We start from the raw sequence: 16277 nt of genomic DNA on the forward strand, positions 1-16277 counted from the left end.
CCCAACTAACAGGGAAGCTGAACTCCAAAGACACTGGCCCAGCTTAGGACAGGGAGCGAGAGGAAATAAACCAAAAGGCAATTTTATTACCTTTCAGCTCGGAAAACAATGTTTGCTCTCACACTTACATAATTAAGAAGCTGCCATAATCAAATGCTTCAGATGTTTTCTATACAGAACCTGCTGCTTGAAGTTCAGCGAAAGTTATTTCTGATACTCATATTCTCGGCAAGCCTTCCCTTGGAGAAACTACTGGTAATTTGGACAAAACATTAAAGTGAGAAGAAAAGAGAGAAGAGAGAGCCTCTACACGTAAGATGCTTATCCAAAGTGGATTTGGTCTGGAAAGGCTTATAAAACCTTCCACATGACTGGCACCGTGCAGGGATAAACGAAACTCTAAAATCCGAACAAGTATGCCCTCATTCACCCTGGATCCTTGGAGTGGCATATAGAGCGTCCACTGCTCAAGATTCAATGGGTTGCTGGCCACACCCATATCCATGTCTCCAGGGACCCAACTTTGCACTCTGAGGGCTAAAAAGCAGTGTGGCCAAATATCTCAGGCCTCAAAGTCTTACTAGTGTGGTTGGGGAAATAGTACAACTATATCCCATGAAACAAGGAGCAAAGTTCTAAAGTAAACACCAAGAGAAGGAAAGCCCTCTCTAGGTCGGGCTATAGTTAGAGTTAAGGTGGGAAGGGTCTTAAAAGTTGGGAAGGGGACAAGACAGAAAAATGTGGAAACTAGATTCCCTTCCTCATAGCTAAAATTTTTAAGAGGAAAAAAGGAGCATAAAAAATGTTCTTGGAAATACCATTTCCAGTGAAATTTTCTGATTCTCCCATTCCAATGTCACTTCTCTGAGGTGTAAACAGAGGAGTTTCTGAGAAAGAGGTTGAACTTGTATTTCTGAGCAGTACTTCCTAGTCCTTATTTGTTCCAACTTTTAGCATTTCTATTGCCAAATGATTTAAGTCTCTTTCCAAATGGGATGAGTTGGGAGAGAAAGTGAGAGGGACCCAAGAATAGAACGATAGAAGGCTCCAGCTGCAAAAGGGCATTTGCACAGTTAAAGCTAACTGCTGCTCAAGTCCAAGAAAATAAAAGCCTCTCTTAAGGTGGGAGTGAGGTGAATGAGTTCCTGGCTGGTGCCAAGTAATGTCACTTTTCTGTGCCCAGTTTCCTCATCTGGAAAGTGTGACTAATACCTGGTGTTTTTCCTATCTAAAAGGATACTGTGAGATGTAAGAATGAGGTGAGGTATGGAAAATATAGGGCAGAATCAAGATGTTACTGAATAATAAAAACAGTCATAGTATTAGTTATTAGCAGTTATCCATTTATAGCTCATAGTCTCGGATCCTGGATAGTTCTCCAGGATCTGGTTTTATCCCAGTTTTGGATCAGTTCACCCTCAAGTTCCTTGCTGAAGGATGGAGACCTGTCTGCCCTAGGTGGAGTTACCATTTCCTCCCGCCCTTTCTACTTATTGTTTTTCAAATAGGCTCAGGGACTTCGCACTTGCTGTTCTCTCCTTCCAGACTGCCACATGCTGAGGCTTCTTGTTCACATCTCAGCCAGGATGTCACCTCCTCAGACAGACTTTTCCTTACTATCCCATAGACAGGAGCACCCTCCCCAGTCATTTCTAACCCATTATTCTGTTTTGTTTTCTTCACGGCACTATTACCTTAGAAAATCACCCTATGTACTCATGTATTTACTGATGTATTGCCTTCAAGTTCCAAGGGAGCAAAGAGTTTGTTTTGCTCATCCCAGCATCCAGAACAGTGTTGAATGACTTCACAATTTACTCTGCCTGAGCCCAGGAAACAATCTTTTATTACAGCCAGCTCCAAAAGGCAGATAGCTTCCTCCTGTACAGGAAAGTCAGGGGCGGCGATAAGGGGTGGGAGTGTGTGGGGGATGGTCATCAACCTGCTTCTTTCCCTTCTGACCCTGCTCTCTCCAGAGAAGGTAGAGAGTTAGCCTTCACCTATCCTTTCCACCAGGCGCAGTCAAGGTCTCCAGGGCAGGGCAACCTCTGACCTGCCAAGGGGTTGGTGGTAGTTGATTCCGGTTTGGGTCAGAGGCGTCCAGAGGGCGGGGTGGGCGTGTGGCGAGGGTGCAGGCGGGAAGGGCACGGGGGCGCCGCTCGGAGGGCCCCTCTGCCAGTGCGTCTCGGAGGCACGTCCAGCCCACCCACTCGCGTGCCCACAGCTGCATTATTCCCTATAAGGATCTGAACGGTACGGGCGGCCCCGCCCCGTCGCCCCGCGCCCCCGGCCCCGCCCCTTTTTTGGAGGGCCGATGAGGTAATGCGGCTCTGCCATTGGTCCGAGACGGCGGGCCTCGCGCGCCCGAGAGGGGGTGCCCGGGGGACCCGCGCTATATCACTCGGCCGCCGGGCTACCGCGTAGAGCAGGCAGCGGGCGGACGCTCGGACAGCTTCTCCTCCTCCTGCTCCTCCGGCTCCTGCTGCAGCTCCCGCTGCTTCGCCCGGAGAGATTGCCCACCCGCCCAGTCGTGCACCAGTGCCGAGGCAGCCTCGCCGCACCCCATCCCGTCCCGCTGGGCACTCGGAGGGCGGCGCGCCCGAAGCCAAAGTTGCCCCGCAAGGGAGGGCGGGCGAGCTCAGGCTGCGGCGACCCCGCCGGCGGCGCGCAAGGCAACTTTGGAGAGGCGAGCAGCGGCAGCGGCAGCGGCAATGACTCCCTGGTTCGGGCTCGTCGTGCTCCTGGGCAGCTGGAGTCTGGGGGACTGGGGCGCCGAGGCGTGCACATGCTCGCCCAGCCACCCCCAGGACGCCTTCTGCAACTCTGACATCGGTAAGCGCTCCCGGTGTCCCCGCCGGAGCCCCCGCGGTGCCAACTCGCGCGCTGCAGCCCGGACTTGGGCGCTGCTCCGGGTGGCATGGCGAGCCCCGCTCCTTTTCTCTGCCTGGGCTTGGGACGAGGTGGGGATACTCAGGTTCCTGGGGCAGGGGTTCCGGCATGACCGAGGGGGGAGATGCCCTGCAGAGAAACCCACAGAGGCTGAGTGAACCCCTTGCAGCCATGCTCTTTTAGGGCGTGAGGTCCTTACCGGTCCTTTTGACATCTGGAAAATTTCCCTTTTCACTATCACGGGAGGACGGGCTGAGGGAGAAAGGTGGGGAGAGTGTTTCTAAAACTTGGAATGCCAACTAAAGTGCTGGGATGATGAATAGTTAAAAAAAGAAAGAAAGAAAGAAAGAAAGAAAGTTGCCAGCCATGTGCAGGGAAAGTTGCAGGAGAGAGAAACTTGAAGTTTTCTGAGTTTTCACCATCTCCCCAGTAAGTTCATTCTTTTCACTGAGACCTAACCCCGCCTCACACTCCCTAGGCAAGTGCTAATGGAGCTTCTTGGACTGCCAAGTCTGGGTGGATTTAAGGGGAAAAATGAGAAGAAAGCGGTGGGGTTGACCCTCCCCGGAGGAACTGTATTTGAGAGTGTTGATAGCAAGCAGGAGGTGGCGTGTGTGAGGGATCACTTATCACATAGCTGTGAGAATTCACAGGAAGGCTATTTTTTTTCCTTGAATGTGTGTGGGGAGGGGGAGACTGAGCAGTGGAAAACAGATTTGTCACCAAAAGAAAAAAGATGCCAAGGGTCACATCATGGTGACTATTCCAAATCAGACTTAGTGTCTTGATTAGAGACTCAGTAAGAAGTAGAACCATATCAACAGCCTTGAGAGTGTGCCCTGGGAGAACTTGTTTGGGAGTGTTCGGGACACTTGTGCATGGTTGGCCAGAGGTGGAGTAGCAGCTGGAAAACATCTCTCCTCTCCTTTCCAGCTCATAAGGCATGCAAGTCCAGTGGCCCTTGCTCTGTCTGTGTGTGTGTGTGTGCGTGTGTGTGTGTGTGTACACGGGCTGGGAGGTGTGGTAGGACACAGTCTAGCCACCCTCTGCCTGTGCAGATTCAGAGGTGAAGAATGGAGCGTGTGTGTTTTAAGGACAGTCATAAAGGGGAAAGAAATTTTCCACTGGGTCCTGGTGAGGGCCTCCACAAATGTGCTGCAGGGGAGGAGGGCGGGGAGGCAGGGACCTGGCGGGGAGGGGCGCCGCTGGTGGCCCTGGCGGGCCTAGGAGAAGCAAGGGAGGTAGCTGTGCTGAGCAGGTCAGTCCAGTCGGCAGGCACGGGCGTTTGTGTGGCCTGGGGTCACTCGTGTTAGCGGTTTCCTGGGGCCTGTGTTGTGCACCTTTCCCTCCCCCCCGGGGGAACCTGACTGGCCCCTGGGTTTGTGGATTGCCTGGAAGGACTCTTTGGGGCTGCCTGAGGCCTGGAAGCTTTTCTTTCTCCTCCTCTGACAGCCCTCACCCAAAAACCCCTTGGCCCGTCCCCCCTCACCCCGTGGGTGTCACTCCCGCCGGAGTAACGCTGGGAGCTGCTGGCGGTGGCAGCGGGTTCTGGTCTTGCTCAGGGAAGAGCACATACTCGGGGCCTGGAGCCAGCTGGAGTCAGGGCGTCGTCCCCTGCTTGACAATGGCTTGGGTGTGTTCCCCTGGGTTTTGGTGTGTGGGGAGAGGGAGACCTCATGCCTCCCCCTTGCTCTTGGCTTTTGGGTTTCCACCCTGGAAGTTCACCAGGGAACAGTGGAAACAGGAGCAAGGGGACCGCTTCCAGGGGGGGCACTGCCTGACTCTGTTCACTGCTTAGGTTTCCTGCTGTGTGTCTGGGCTGATACAGAAAGTTTCTTGTAATTTCTCTGGATTTATTTAAGAAATCCTCCCACATCCCCCTCCTCAGTAGACTACCCAGAGAAAAGCAAAGTTACCAGGAAGTACCCAAAGACAAGAACATTATGGTAGCAAAAATAAAAAAGAAACAAAAAAACTTCGATACTGCTGGCACCGATCCAAAACTGTTCTGCCTCGGTTTGGTGCGCTGCACTAGTGGCAGGGATGAGATAATGCTTTTAAAAATGGGAGGTGTGGATGTCGGCTGCCGGCTTGTTGACCTCTGCTGCCTTACAGTACCCTGCTGGTGTCCAGTAGGTGGCTCCCAGTATTCCTAGCTCATAGCCCTTCTGGTTTCCACTCAGTCTGGGTTGATGCCTGCCTGTTCTCTCCCTGAAGAAAATGTGTAGACGTTTCCATTCCCCTTGACCCCTACGACCCCACCAATCCATACTGTAGTCCATGAAAAATGCTTATGCCAGCCCACCAGCTTCCTCTTCCAGGACCTTCCTGGCTCTTTTCTCTTCGTGGCCAGGTGCCATGTTGCTAGGTGAAGGCCCTCTCTAAGGAATCCCCCATGGCCTTCCCTCTCCTTTCTCCTCATCCACAGGTGTCTCTTTTTGCCTTTCTCCCCCAAAGCCCTGGGGATTGGCATTGCCTTCTGGGTGAGGAGGAGTTAAAAGGTGTTGCTATGGCAACTCCAGGCCCTGCACCCTAGCGAAGCGTTTAGAAGAATAAACTACATGCTGGCTTATAAAACATACTGTGGCAGAAAGAAAAGGACTTGGCAGCAGCTACGATGTCTGCGGCCCCCTCCCCACCAGTCGTTGCCCCTGAAACTCTTGACAAAACCTTGACTCTGGAGGAGGGAAGGGAGGGGACTAGGAATGAAGAAGGCAGCCTTGGCCTGCTTTCTGCTCCACAGCTCTGTCCAGCTAAGGAAGGGGTGGGCAGTGCCAAGAGCCTTCTGAAAATTGGGGTATGTGTGCCCGTGCTTGCGTGCGTGCGTGTTTGCATGTGTGTGTGTGTGTCTGTGTGGTTTCTGCAGGGGGCGGGAGCAGTAGAGAGAGAGAATTTTGCTTCAGAATGCCAAGCTCTCCTTTGCACAGAAGCATCGGGCTGTGCGATAGAGTGCTGGGGGCCTGCCCCCTGAGCCTGTTGGGAATTCGAGAGTGAGGCTCAGCTTGGGGGCCCACTGCCAGCTCTGGAGGATGGTCTCTGGATGTCTCCGAATTGTTTTGACAGGGACCAGTGCCAGCAGATTCTTTTGGTATCAGATCTGAGGTTGTGGTTTTAGCAAAGAAGCCATTTTCAAAGAAGCCTGATCTATTCTCTCTCACTCACAAACACGCAATTTCACTTTACACTGGGCTTTGTGACTTAAGGAAAATAAAAAGGATCAGACTTCAGAGAGGAGCCAGTCACTTGGGGAGCGGACCCAGGCTGTCGACATCTTAGTAACTCTGGAAAGAGGAGAGCTGCTGTTTGTAGAAGGACATCTCGCAGACTCCCACTAGGTTCAAGCACCTCTCACATCCCATGTCTTTCATCCACCCAGCATCTTCAAGAGTAGGTATTACACCTATTTTTTTCAAAGGAAAACACTGAGTCTGAGAGAGACTGTGCTTGCTCAAGGTCACCCAGTTACTATATGGTAAGGCTAAAGCCATTCTTAGTTATGCCATTCTTCCAAAACTTTTCAACTTTCAATTACCCTTGATATTCTAAGGCAGACGACGCTTCCTAGGACCAGGATGAAATGGACAGTTAACATTTGAAGAATGCCTTACTTATCTATTTGGGGAGTTTTCCTTAGAAATATGAAGACAGCCAAAATGGCCAGAGGTTTTAATTAAACATCATCTTATGGGACTGAGAACTAATTACCATCATCCTCATCATATTAGGCTATAAATAGAGAAAATTAAAGGAAAATGTCTAATGTTCTTTGGCTATTAGAACTGGAAGAGACCCTCAAAACCACCAAGACAAAGTAAAAAAAAGACTCAATTTGTCTCACTGAGGCCCAGGGAAAAGCAAAGCTAATGGGGACAAGAAATCTTGGCCTTCAATACTCTTACCCTTCTGGGTGGGGACGAATGGGGGCCTCCCAGGGTGAGGTGCCCAGTCTATGCAGACTCCCAGTATGATGGGAGGAAAACCAGAGAGAGTCAGGAGACTGGGTGCTGGGCTGGCTGGAGAAGGTGCCCCTCCCACAGTTCTGTGTCCCTTTCACAATCCCTGGATAGATAAGGCTAGAAAAGTGGCCACAGAAGTGGCTTGGGTGGAGGGACTTTTGTTTGTTTTGCAGGAACAGCAGGAACCATTCAGCTCCGCTGCTGAATGGCACATTCCAAAAGGTTCATTAATTAAAAACAAAAACAACAACACAATTCTCTATTGCATTTAGCTTTTACCATTCCAGCCAGTATGGACAAGGAGGCCCCTTCTTCTAGCCTTTGTCATAGTCAACTCCTGGGTGGCCTGGAGAGGCAGTGTGCGGTGGTAGAAAGGCTGTGGCATGGGCAGAGCTGGGCTTAAATCCTTCCTCTGGGGCTTGTTGGCTGTATGCACTTAAGCATGTTATTGGGCATCTTTAAGCTTTAGTCTCCTCATTTATAAAAGGGGAATAATAATCTGTACGTCCTTGGACCTTTAATTTTTAACCACATTTTAAAAATTACAAGGATAGTATGGATACATTCTATGACTACGTGTGCATGTATCTGTGTGTACATCGATACCCATCCATCTATCCATCCACCCATCATCCATCCATATCCATCTATCTATCTATCTATCATCTATCTATCTAAAATCAGATAAGGGTGAAGTCCTTTTTGATCACTTCCTCTAATTCTAGTCCCTTCCCTATGCATTTACATACATAGGTACTCATAGAAAATTAATAGTAGTTTTTTCCCTTGGAAACATGAGTGGTAGAACACTATAAATAGTGGAATACCAATATAGCATTCTATTGTTTTTCAATGAACAATGTGTTAGGTTGTTCTCAGTTAATATACATATAGATCTACTACATTTTTTTAATGTATAGAATTCCATAGGGTTATACATTTTAAAAACTAATTACGGAGTGATTACTATGTGCCAGGCACCATTCTAAATAATTAACATGAATTAACTCATTTAATTCTCTCAAAAGTCGTATGAGGCAGGTATGCTACTGTTGTCTCCATTTTACAGATGAGGAAATTGAGGCTTAGACAAATTAGGTAACTTGTTCAAGGTTGCTGCAGAGCCTGTATTTAAACCCCTGCAGCCTGGCTCTAAAATATAATCAACTACTATACTATATATTACATTACATTATATATCATATTATATAATATATTGTTATATACCATTTTTTTACTATAATAATATAATAGCCCTATAGGTATAGGTGTATATTTACTTAGCCATTCCCCTACTGATAGATATTTAGGTTTCTAACAGCTTTTCATCCTCACAAAGAGCACTACAACAAGTAGTCATCGTACAATCCTCTTGTTCATATGCATGGGTATTTCTCTATGGCAAATATACAATTTGGAATTATTGGACATAAAGTATGTGTGAACAGTTCCTGACAATTTGCCATCCAGAATGGCTGTGTAACACAGTTCTTTTCAGATACGCAACATGCATAGATGGAGGAACTATTACAGCCCTGTGCTGGAGATACTTTCATGCTTCTTTCAAATGGGAAAACAATTTATGAATTTTATTGACTTCCTGAGTTTTTTTCCCTTTTTGCTTGTCCCTTTATCCCTTTGACAGGGAGCAATATTAAGGCTACTTAGACCAAGTTGATGGGAGCTTTTTTGTAGGGAGAATGGGGCTTACGTGCCAGGAAAGCCATGGCCTTTGACTTGTTGCAGTTTTGGATTAATTCAGTTGCAGATGGTTTTATTTTTATTTTGCTTTAATACGAAGCAATGGGCCTTTCATTATACTAAGCTGCTTGACTTCAGGATTTGACACGAACCCAGGTTCGTGTTTTGAAGACATCTGTGCCGCGCGCAGGGTCTTATTTGCTGGCTCAAAGATGTCCCCTAGTTGAATAGGCCTGGCCAGGCTCATGGTGGCAGCAAGGGGACTCATCCCTTTGTCCCCCTTCTCCCCTTGTCATTCAATATGGATGGCGCTTGGATGAGAGTGGTGGGATGGCCATAGGATGGAGATGGACAGTGGAGAGGGGGCAGGGTGGGTCCTGGCCAAGAAAAGATGCTGGAGTCTCATCTTGATGGGAGCTAGAAGGGCTAGTGTAAGAGAGAATTTCACTGTTGTGATTAAAACCTTTCAGTAGACTCTTGGGATAAAGTGTCATAAAATGGCTCCAACAATGGCCATCTGGCCCCTGCCTACCTTGTCATCATCACTGGCCCTTCCAGCTCCAGCTGTTCCCATTCTCTCTCTGGGTCTTGGCCCATGCCCTCCCCTCGATTCTGAATACCCCTTGTTAACTTCTTATTCTCTGGATCTCACTTGATCCCTTTTCCCTGCCCACTTCCTGGCATTGGTGCAGAATAATCACACCTTGACCAAATTTTAAACATGTCGAAAAACACCACCTTTAGGAAAGAGCAATTCTTCAGAGCTGCTTGGGAAATTCCCAGAGGGGGTTATTCTTGGGTTGACCTAAGGGCTGTGTACTACCCAGAGGGATGCATCTAACCCTCCTAAGAGAGGAGGCATCTGCTGTGTTCTCTGCGTTACTTGATAAGTCCAGCCCCACCTTCTGGACATAATACGCCACCACCCTCCCAAAGAAAAATCTCCTTTTTGGCATATCAGTAACCCTACCAGGTAGAGACTGGCCATCCCAGCTGCCTGGTGAGGCCAGAGAGGTGAAATCACTCGCCCAAGATCACATCACTAAGAAACAGATGAACCAGAACCTACATTTGCTTAGTCTACCTCCAAATCTGTGTCCAAATCAGTATAGACTAACGGCTAGGACTCTTTGGATTTGAGAAGATGCTACTCCTTTTGTAACTTCCCCACATTGGTTTTTTGATTCCCTGCTGTTGGAGTTCTCCTCCACATGCTTCCCTTTGATTTTCTTCCACAGCCAGCCTCTGCAGCCCCTGCCTCCCCTGCCACCCCCAGGTTTATTACAGTACAGCCCTAACAAAACCAAGTCTCGCACCCTATGTCGAATTCCTAACCAAGAACTCTTTCCACTTAATCAGCAGTTCACAGCCTTTTCAACACCACGGACTATTTTTATTAATTTTCCTTCAATGGATTTCATGTTTGGAAAATCACAACTTCATGTCTTGGGTGTTGATTATTTTTCCACTACAAAAACCAGTTAAACTATATCTGTCACTGCTGACCCTAGCCAGTCATTATTCTGATATAATCAGCTAATACAATTAACTGCAGCCCAAAACAAAGAAACTTGGTGTTTGCCTAAGCCTGGGAAGCATTCTCATGGGTTATTGGATGATGGCAGTGTATGATTTGGGCTGGTTCACTGAGGTGCTGAAAAGAGCTCACGGACCCCTTGTAGACTGCTGTTCTTCACCCTCTGGGAATGGCTCTTTTCTTTCACACCAGTTTGCCACCTCCTCCTGTGGGCAGGTCCACACATCTCCCACCCTTGCCAATTTCTAGGTTGCCCACAGCACTGAGAACAGGGCTGGCGGAGGTGGTGGGTAACCAATGTGTCCTGGTTGAGTTGCCTAGCCATTCAGAGGGGGTGACATGGGCTCCTCCTATTTATCTGTTTTCCTGTGTTAATCTCTGACAGGCTGGAGCTGATGAGTACTGACTCTAGCTAAAGGAACTCACTAAACAGCGTTTGACAGGAGGTCACAAGGTGTCTATCCCAGCCGCGGTGGAACTAAGAGGCCTTGTTACTTGGTTGCTAAAAAACTAGTGTCTAGAGGAGGGGAGGGGGCCAGGACAACTTTTCCTGATGCCTTTAGAAGCCATCTGCGAGGCTGGGGTGGTCTGGCTGCCACAGAAGTGACGGTCCATGCTGCCCAGCACTCAGTTATGATTTATGTTCACGTAAAGCCTGTCACCTCATGGTGGCATCCACGGTGCAGGGAGTAGAGACCTGAAGTATTCCCAGGCCTGCAGCCACCTGCTTTTTGTGGGGGTGGGGAAGGGAAGGAAAACTGAAAGGTTGGCTTCAGAGAGCCCAAGGGAAAGTTTAGCGGGTGGAAAAATAGAGTCCTTGGATGACAGAGGGTGGGGAGGGCGGGGAGAGGGGAAATCCAGAAGAGCAGACCAGAGCCATTCCGGAACCAGAGACTTTGAATATTAGTTGGCAGTTATTTATCCCTCCCCCCCACCCCCAGGCCATCTTTGATCCCTCTCAGAATGAGGGTGCCGGGCACCAGGTAGCTCAGTTGCCTGCAGAGAAGCACTGTTCATTCAGAAATCTCAGAGCTCTTGCAATCCCCAGGTTAGAGCATGGGGAAGGTGAGCCTTGTAACCTGGGTCAGGCTTCATGAGGATGTGGTTTCGTGACGTGAAGGCTCATGGTGTTTGGCTAAGGTGCTTGCAGTTCATGAATTAGGATGGATCTCCTTTTGACTTAGACTTGATCATCATGAATAGACTCATAGCCTTTGAGATCTGGAAACACAGTACCTCTTGTGAGCTCTGCTGCTCACCTAGTGTGGTTAAGTTCTCTGGCCTCAGTTTCCTCATCGGCAAAATAGGGGGAATAATAGTATGTACCACTTTGGGTTGGTGATTAAGTGAAGAAATTCAGGGAAAATGTTTAGTACAGAATCTGCCACATACCAAAAGCTCAACAGATGTTAGCTTTTAGTAGTAGTGTTGTTATATTATGTGGCAGAGCGGGTATTCTCACTTTAATACTGGTGAGGAAAATGGGGCTCTGAGAGGAGACAGGATGTTTTCCAGGGTCACATACAGAGAGGTGTGTTTCAAAATCACAGCTTGAGACCCCCTCCCACCCAAGTCTAATGCTTTTCCACTTTGTCCCACTGCCTCCCACAGGACAGAAAAATGAAGTTCCCGCTCTATATTTTCACGACTCTCCACATTTTAGAGTCTTAAGTCTACTTGATCTTATTTGATTATCACAGCATTCCCACTGAGGAAAGCAGGACAGTGAGGGGTCATCGTTCCCATTTAATAGATGTGGACAGTGAGAACTAGTGTGGTTCAGGAGCTTGGCCACACAGCTGATACATGGAATTGGGATTGGAACCACCTTCTTTCAAGGCCAAGTCCTTCCCTCTTTTCCAGGGTCAGGTGCCTCCCATCCCTCTTCAGACTGCTTCAGCACGTTTGCCTCTGGTAGTCAGAGGGGATAGATGCTGGGGTAGTCAATGGGAGGGCCTGGGAAATGGTGATATTGAACTTGAATATCAAGTCCATAGCCCCGTCCCCATCTACCCCAGGGTTGAGAGATGTGCAGTGTCCAGGAGTGAGCACTGGCTGGGAGTCAGGACACCTGGGGTCTAGTTCTAGGTCTCCTGATTCTAGGATCACCTTGGTGATGTCAACCTCCCTGGATTTCAGGCTCTCATCTGTGAAATAGCAGGACTGGCTCTATGTGGCGTGTATGCACTTTTTCCCCACATATATTTATGGTAACTGATATTTTCCTGAATGCCTACTATGTGTCAAGTATTTCTGGCTTTAAGTTCCTTTGGAAGGGGCTCTCTATCTGAATAATTGAGCACCTAAATCCATCAACAACACCTTTTAGGAGGTAAGTTCTTTAGAAATGTGGTCTATAAAGACAAGAGCTAGGATCTCTGTGGTTATGAAAGCAGATGAGGGCTTCGTCTGAACAAAACCGCTAATGAGCCGATGTACTTTATCAGATGACATACTTGACCACCAGACTTCCTGTTGAAGCAGAGCTGATGTGCCAAACAGATAGCAAACTTGCAGACCTAGCTGATGGCTAGAATTAAAAATCAAGGTCACTTCAGTGTCTGTCATTGATCACTGGAGGGCTTGGTAAAAATTCTTTTGAACCCCATTAACACCACTACTGAAGCTGACAGAGAAGAGGTGGGATTGAGACTCAGTGCTCATGGGAACAAGGCCTTCCTGATCCATGGTCTACCGGAGCAGCCCCTTGCTCCAGAAAATTTGATTCAAGGCTTGGCTCAAACATCCCTATCTGAGAAAACTCCCCTCATGGAAGACTGGCTCGTATAAAAACCTGTGATTAAGATGTGTGTCATCTGATGGAACCTGTGTTTAAGTGGATGAGGAGGGGGTTTGGAAGACCCAGATCAAACATGTGCCCTATTGAGCAACTGCAGTGCACTCCCTTCTCCAACAATAGGACAGGGACCCCCAAAGATGTTGCGACTGTGCCTTCCCGATAGAAATACCCAGCAGAAGGACTGAGAGTTGTGAGAGAACCCTAACAACATCCAGGTTGTTAACTGGGATGCAGTTCTGAACAAATGGGTGTGGGTGCAGATTCCAGTTCCTTCCTGATTGCTTCTCTCTTGGCCTGGGTTTCCTCAGCTCTCATCTAGGTCAGATTATAAACCCAAATGCCTACAGACGCCAGTCATTGGAAGCTGCATGTTTGCATGTTAAACATATTGAATTATTACTCACGTCTACCAAAAAACATATATGTGTTTCCCCACTCTCTTGTTTTCCCACTTCAGAGTAATGAATGGGTACTAAATATTATTTCTTTATTATAAGACAAACAACAAAACAGTGGGCAAATAGGATGAAATTAGTGAATTATCTTTGGCTTTGGAGTTGGGGGGAGCGATAGAGAATGGTGACGACTATGGAGAACTGAATAGTTCATGTCCCTTCAGAAGGGCACAGCTGCTGTCCAGCTCCAATCTATCAGAATGTGAGTCCAGTGCTGCCAGATTTCCAGTCTCTTAGGACAAGCTAGAAATCCAAGATTTTAACGTGAAATCTGATTTTTAAATGCTGGCACAATTAAAAAGAAACACACACACGTACACACGCGTGAGCCAAACAAAACATGTCCCTGGGCCAGCTTCAGCCCTATGGATCACCAACTTTGTGACCTTGAGTCCAGATAATCTCCTGAATTTCCTTTGGGTTGTAGGATCTCTGAGTGAATAAGAGCAACTGCTTTCTCAGGCAAAATGATGTACCTGTCCTCTGTGTCCCCAGAGGGTACAAGTGCTCATGCACTTGTTGTCACACTTTCTGTGCTTTCTGAGGTGGTTAAGAGCACAGGTCCTAGAGTTAGACTGCCTGGTTCAAACCTTGGCTCCATTAATTGATAGCTTTACGATCCTGGACAAGTCAATCCTTCTCAGCCTCCTTTTTCTTATCTGTAAAATGGAGGATGCCATAATAGGACTCTTAGGCTCCTAGGGTGGTGGGAGAGTTCATTGAGATGATGGGAGTCACCGGCTTGGCCCATTGCCTGGCATGTAGTGAGAGCTTGATAAACATCAGCCGTCATATTATTACCACTCGGTGCCTCCCCCTAGATGGTGAGCCAGCTGGAGTACAGGGAGTCACACACTACTCTCCATCCATTGCCCAGTGCATAGTAGGCATGCAATAAAAGTATGCTGAATGATGGGCTTCCCTGGTGGCCCAGTGGTTAAGAATCCACCTGCCAATGCAGGGGACACGGGTTCGAGCCCTGATCCGGAAAGATCCCACATGCCACGGAGCAACTAAGCCCGTGCACCACAACTACTGAGCCTGCGCTCTAGAGCCCACGAGCCACAACTACTGAGCCCGTGCACCACAACTACTGAGCCCGCGTGCCTAGAGCCCGTGCTCCGCAACAAGAGAAGCCACTGCAATGAGAAGCCCACGCACCACAACGAAAAGCAGCCCCCTCTCGCCGCAACTAGAGAAAGCCCGTGCACAGCAATGAAGACCCAAAGCAGTCAAAAAAATAAATTAAAAAAAAAAAAAGTATCTTGAATGAATGAGGGCATTCGAGGAAGAGAGCCTTCCAGCCTCTCCAGGCAATGGTGCACTTAGCTTGCGTGTGTGTCAAAGAGAGAGAGAGAGAGACAAAAGGAAAACCAGTTTTGACATGCTGGGCACGACCAGCTTAATGAAAAAATGCTGTTCTAAGCTGCTAAGATAGCAGATAGTGTGCTAAACAGTGGCGGTTGTCTTGGGAAATACGACCGAAGCTATTGCCCATCCTTTTCCAAACAGAGAAGGGACGAGACGTCTGGGAAACCAAAGTGCAGATGTCGAACCTTGGGTGCTTACATCATGGGAGCTTTGGCAGCTTGACAGATTTTATTTATTCAGGGCCTCTTTAAGCCAGAGGAGATTCCTAGAGGCTCTTAAAATTTAATGCCCCACCTGGATAGTTAACATCTGTGTTTTATTTTGTTTAAAAAAGTTAACTCCAAATAGTTCAAATTCCTTTGGTATTCCTGAGAGAAGAGTTTCTTACTGGGCAACGCACAAGCAGGGATGTGGAAAGGGTAAGGCTAGACCTGCACCTTCTGGGAGAAATAATACTGCGAGCCACAAACGTGGGCCATGTATGTAATTTTAAATTTTCTTGTAGCCGCTTTTGAAAAAAGGAAAAAAAAAACCCATGATGTTAATTTTAATACTATTCTTAATCCGATATTCCAAAATATTATCTTTCCAACGTGTCATCGATTTAAAACATTATTAATGGGGTTTCAATTTTTTAAGTTTTTGAAATCCAATATGTATTTTACACTCATAGCACATCTCAGATTGGACTAGTCACATTTCAAGTGCTTAATATCCACCTGTGGTTAATGGCCACCTCATTAAGAGGACAGTGCAAGTCAAGACAGGATATGTGAATGCAAGCCATCTTTTTTCTCTCCTTCTCGTTGTTTTATGAGCTGTGCACAGAGATGTGGGGAAACTGGAGGTACACTGGGGCTACTGACTCAGCTTTGCTACAAGTGACTTTCAGGCCACAGGTCCCTGTGTTGTGATACTGTAGAAGCCATCTGACTCCTGCTCTCACTTGACAGATGGGGAACTGAGATCCAGAAAGGTAGAGGAGGTCGGCGTAAGAGATAGAGCTGGAAATAGAAAAACAGTACTCTTTGATGATATCTAACATTTATTAAATCATTTTTATATTCTAAGACCTTTTCACACATTATCTCCTTAAACTCTCATAACCACCCAATGAGAAGGCAGTGTTATTTCTGTTTTGCAGATGAAACGATCTCGGTTTAGAGGAATTAAATATTAAAGTGGCTAATATTTATTGACAGCTGTTCTAAGAACTTTATATACATATTAATTCTACTATTTAATATAAACTTTCGTATTAGGAATTATTATTATTATGATCACCATCATTCCACTTTACAGATGGGAAAACTGAGGCCGAGAGAGGCTAAGTAACTTGCCTAAGATGCCGCTAGTATGGTGGGGTCAAGATTTGAGCCCAGCCTGCCTGACTCCAGAGTCTGAGCTCTTAATCACAACTTATGCCCAAGGTCACCCAGCCACACAATGGCACAGCTAGTATTTGAGTTGGGATGTCTGTTCCCTGGTTCATGGTCTTTCTTTACCATCCCACTGTACTGACTGGATCACAACCCTGTTGATTCCTAGCACTTTCTGCCTCGCTCTGC

General features: G+C 47.5%; 2 protein-coding genes across 2 annotated transcripts in view; one reads left to right on the plus strand and one right to left on the minus strand.

Annotated features, from left to right (window-relative positions):
* The window catches only part of SYN3 (synapsin III), a 451775-nt gene that overhangs the window by 242283 nt on the left and 193215 nt on the right, over positions 1-16277 (minus strand). The window lies entirely within an intron of this gene.
* Positions 2383-16277, plus strand: part of TIMP3 (TIMP metallopeptidase inhibitor 3) — a 56448-nt gene continuing 42553 nt past the window's right edge. The window contains exon 1 of the mRNA XM_036864746.1: positions 2383-2832. Coding sequence (XP_036720641.1) covers positions 2712-2832 — 121 coding nt within the window. The 5' untranslated portion in view covers positions 2383-2711. The remainder of the gene's footprint in view (positions 2833-16277) is intronic.

The sequence above is a fragment of the Balaenoptera musculus genome, chromosome 10, assembly GCF_009873245.2.
Source record: "Balaenoptera musculus isolate JJ_BM4_2016_0621 chromosome 10, mBalMus1.pri.v3, whole genome shotgun sequence".
NCBI classification, from domain to species: domain Eukaryota; kingdom Metazoa; phylum Chordata; class Mammalia; order Artiodactyla; family Balaenopteridae; genus Balaenoptera; species Balaenoptera musculus.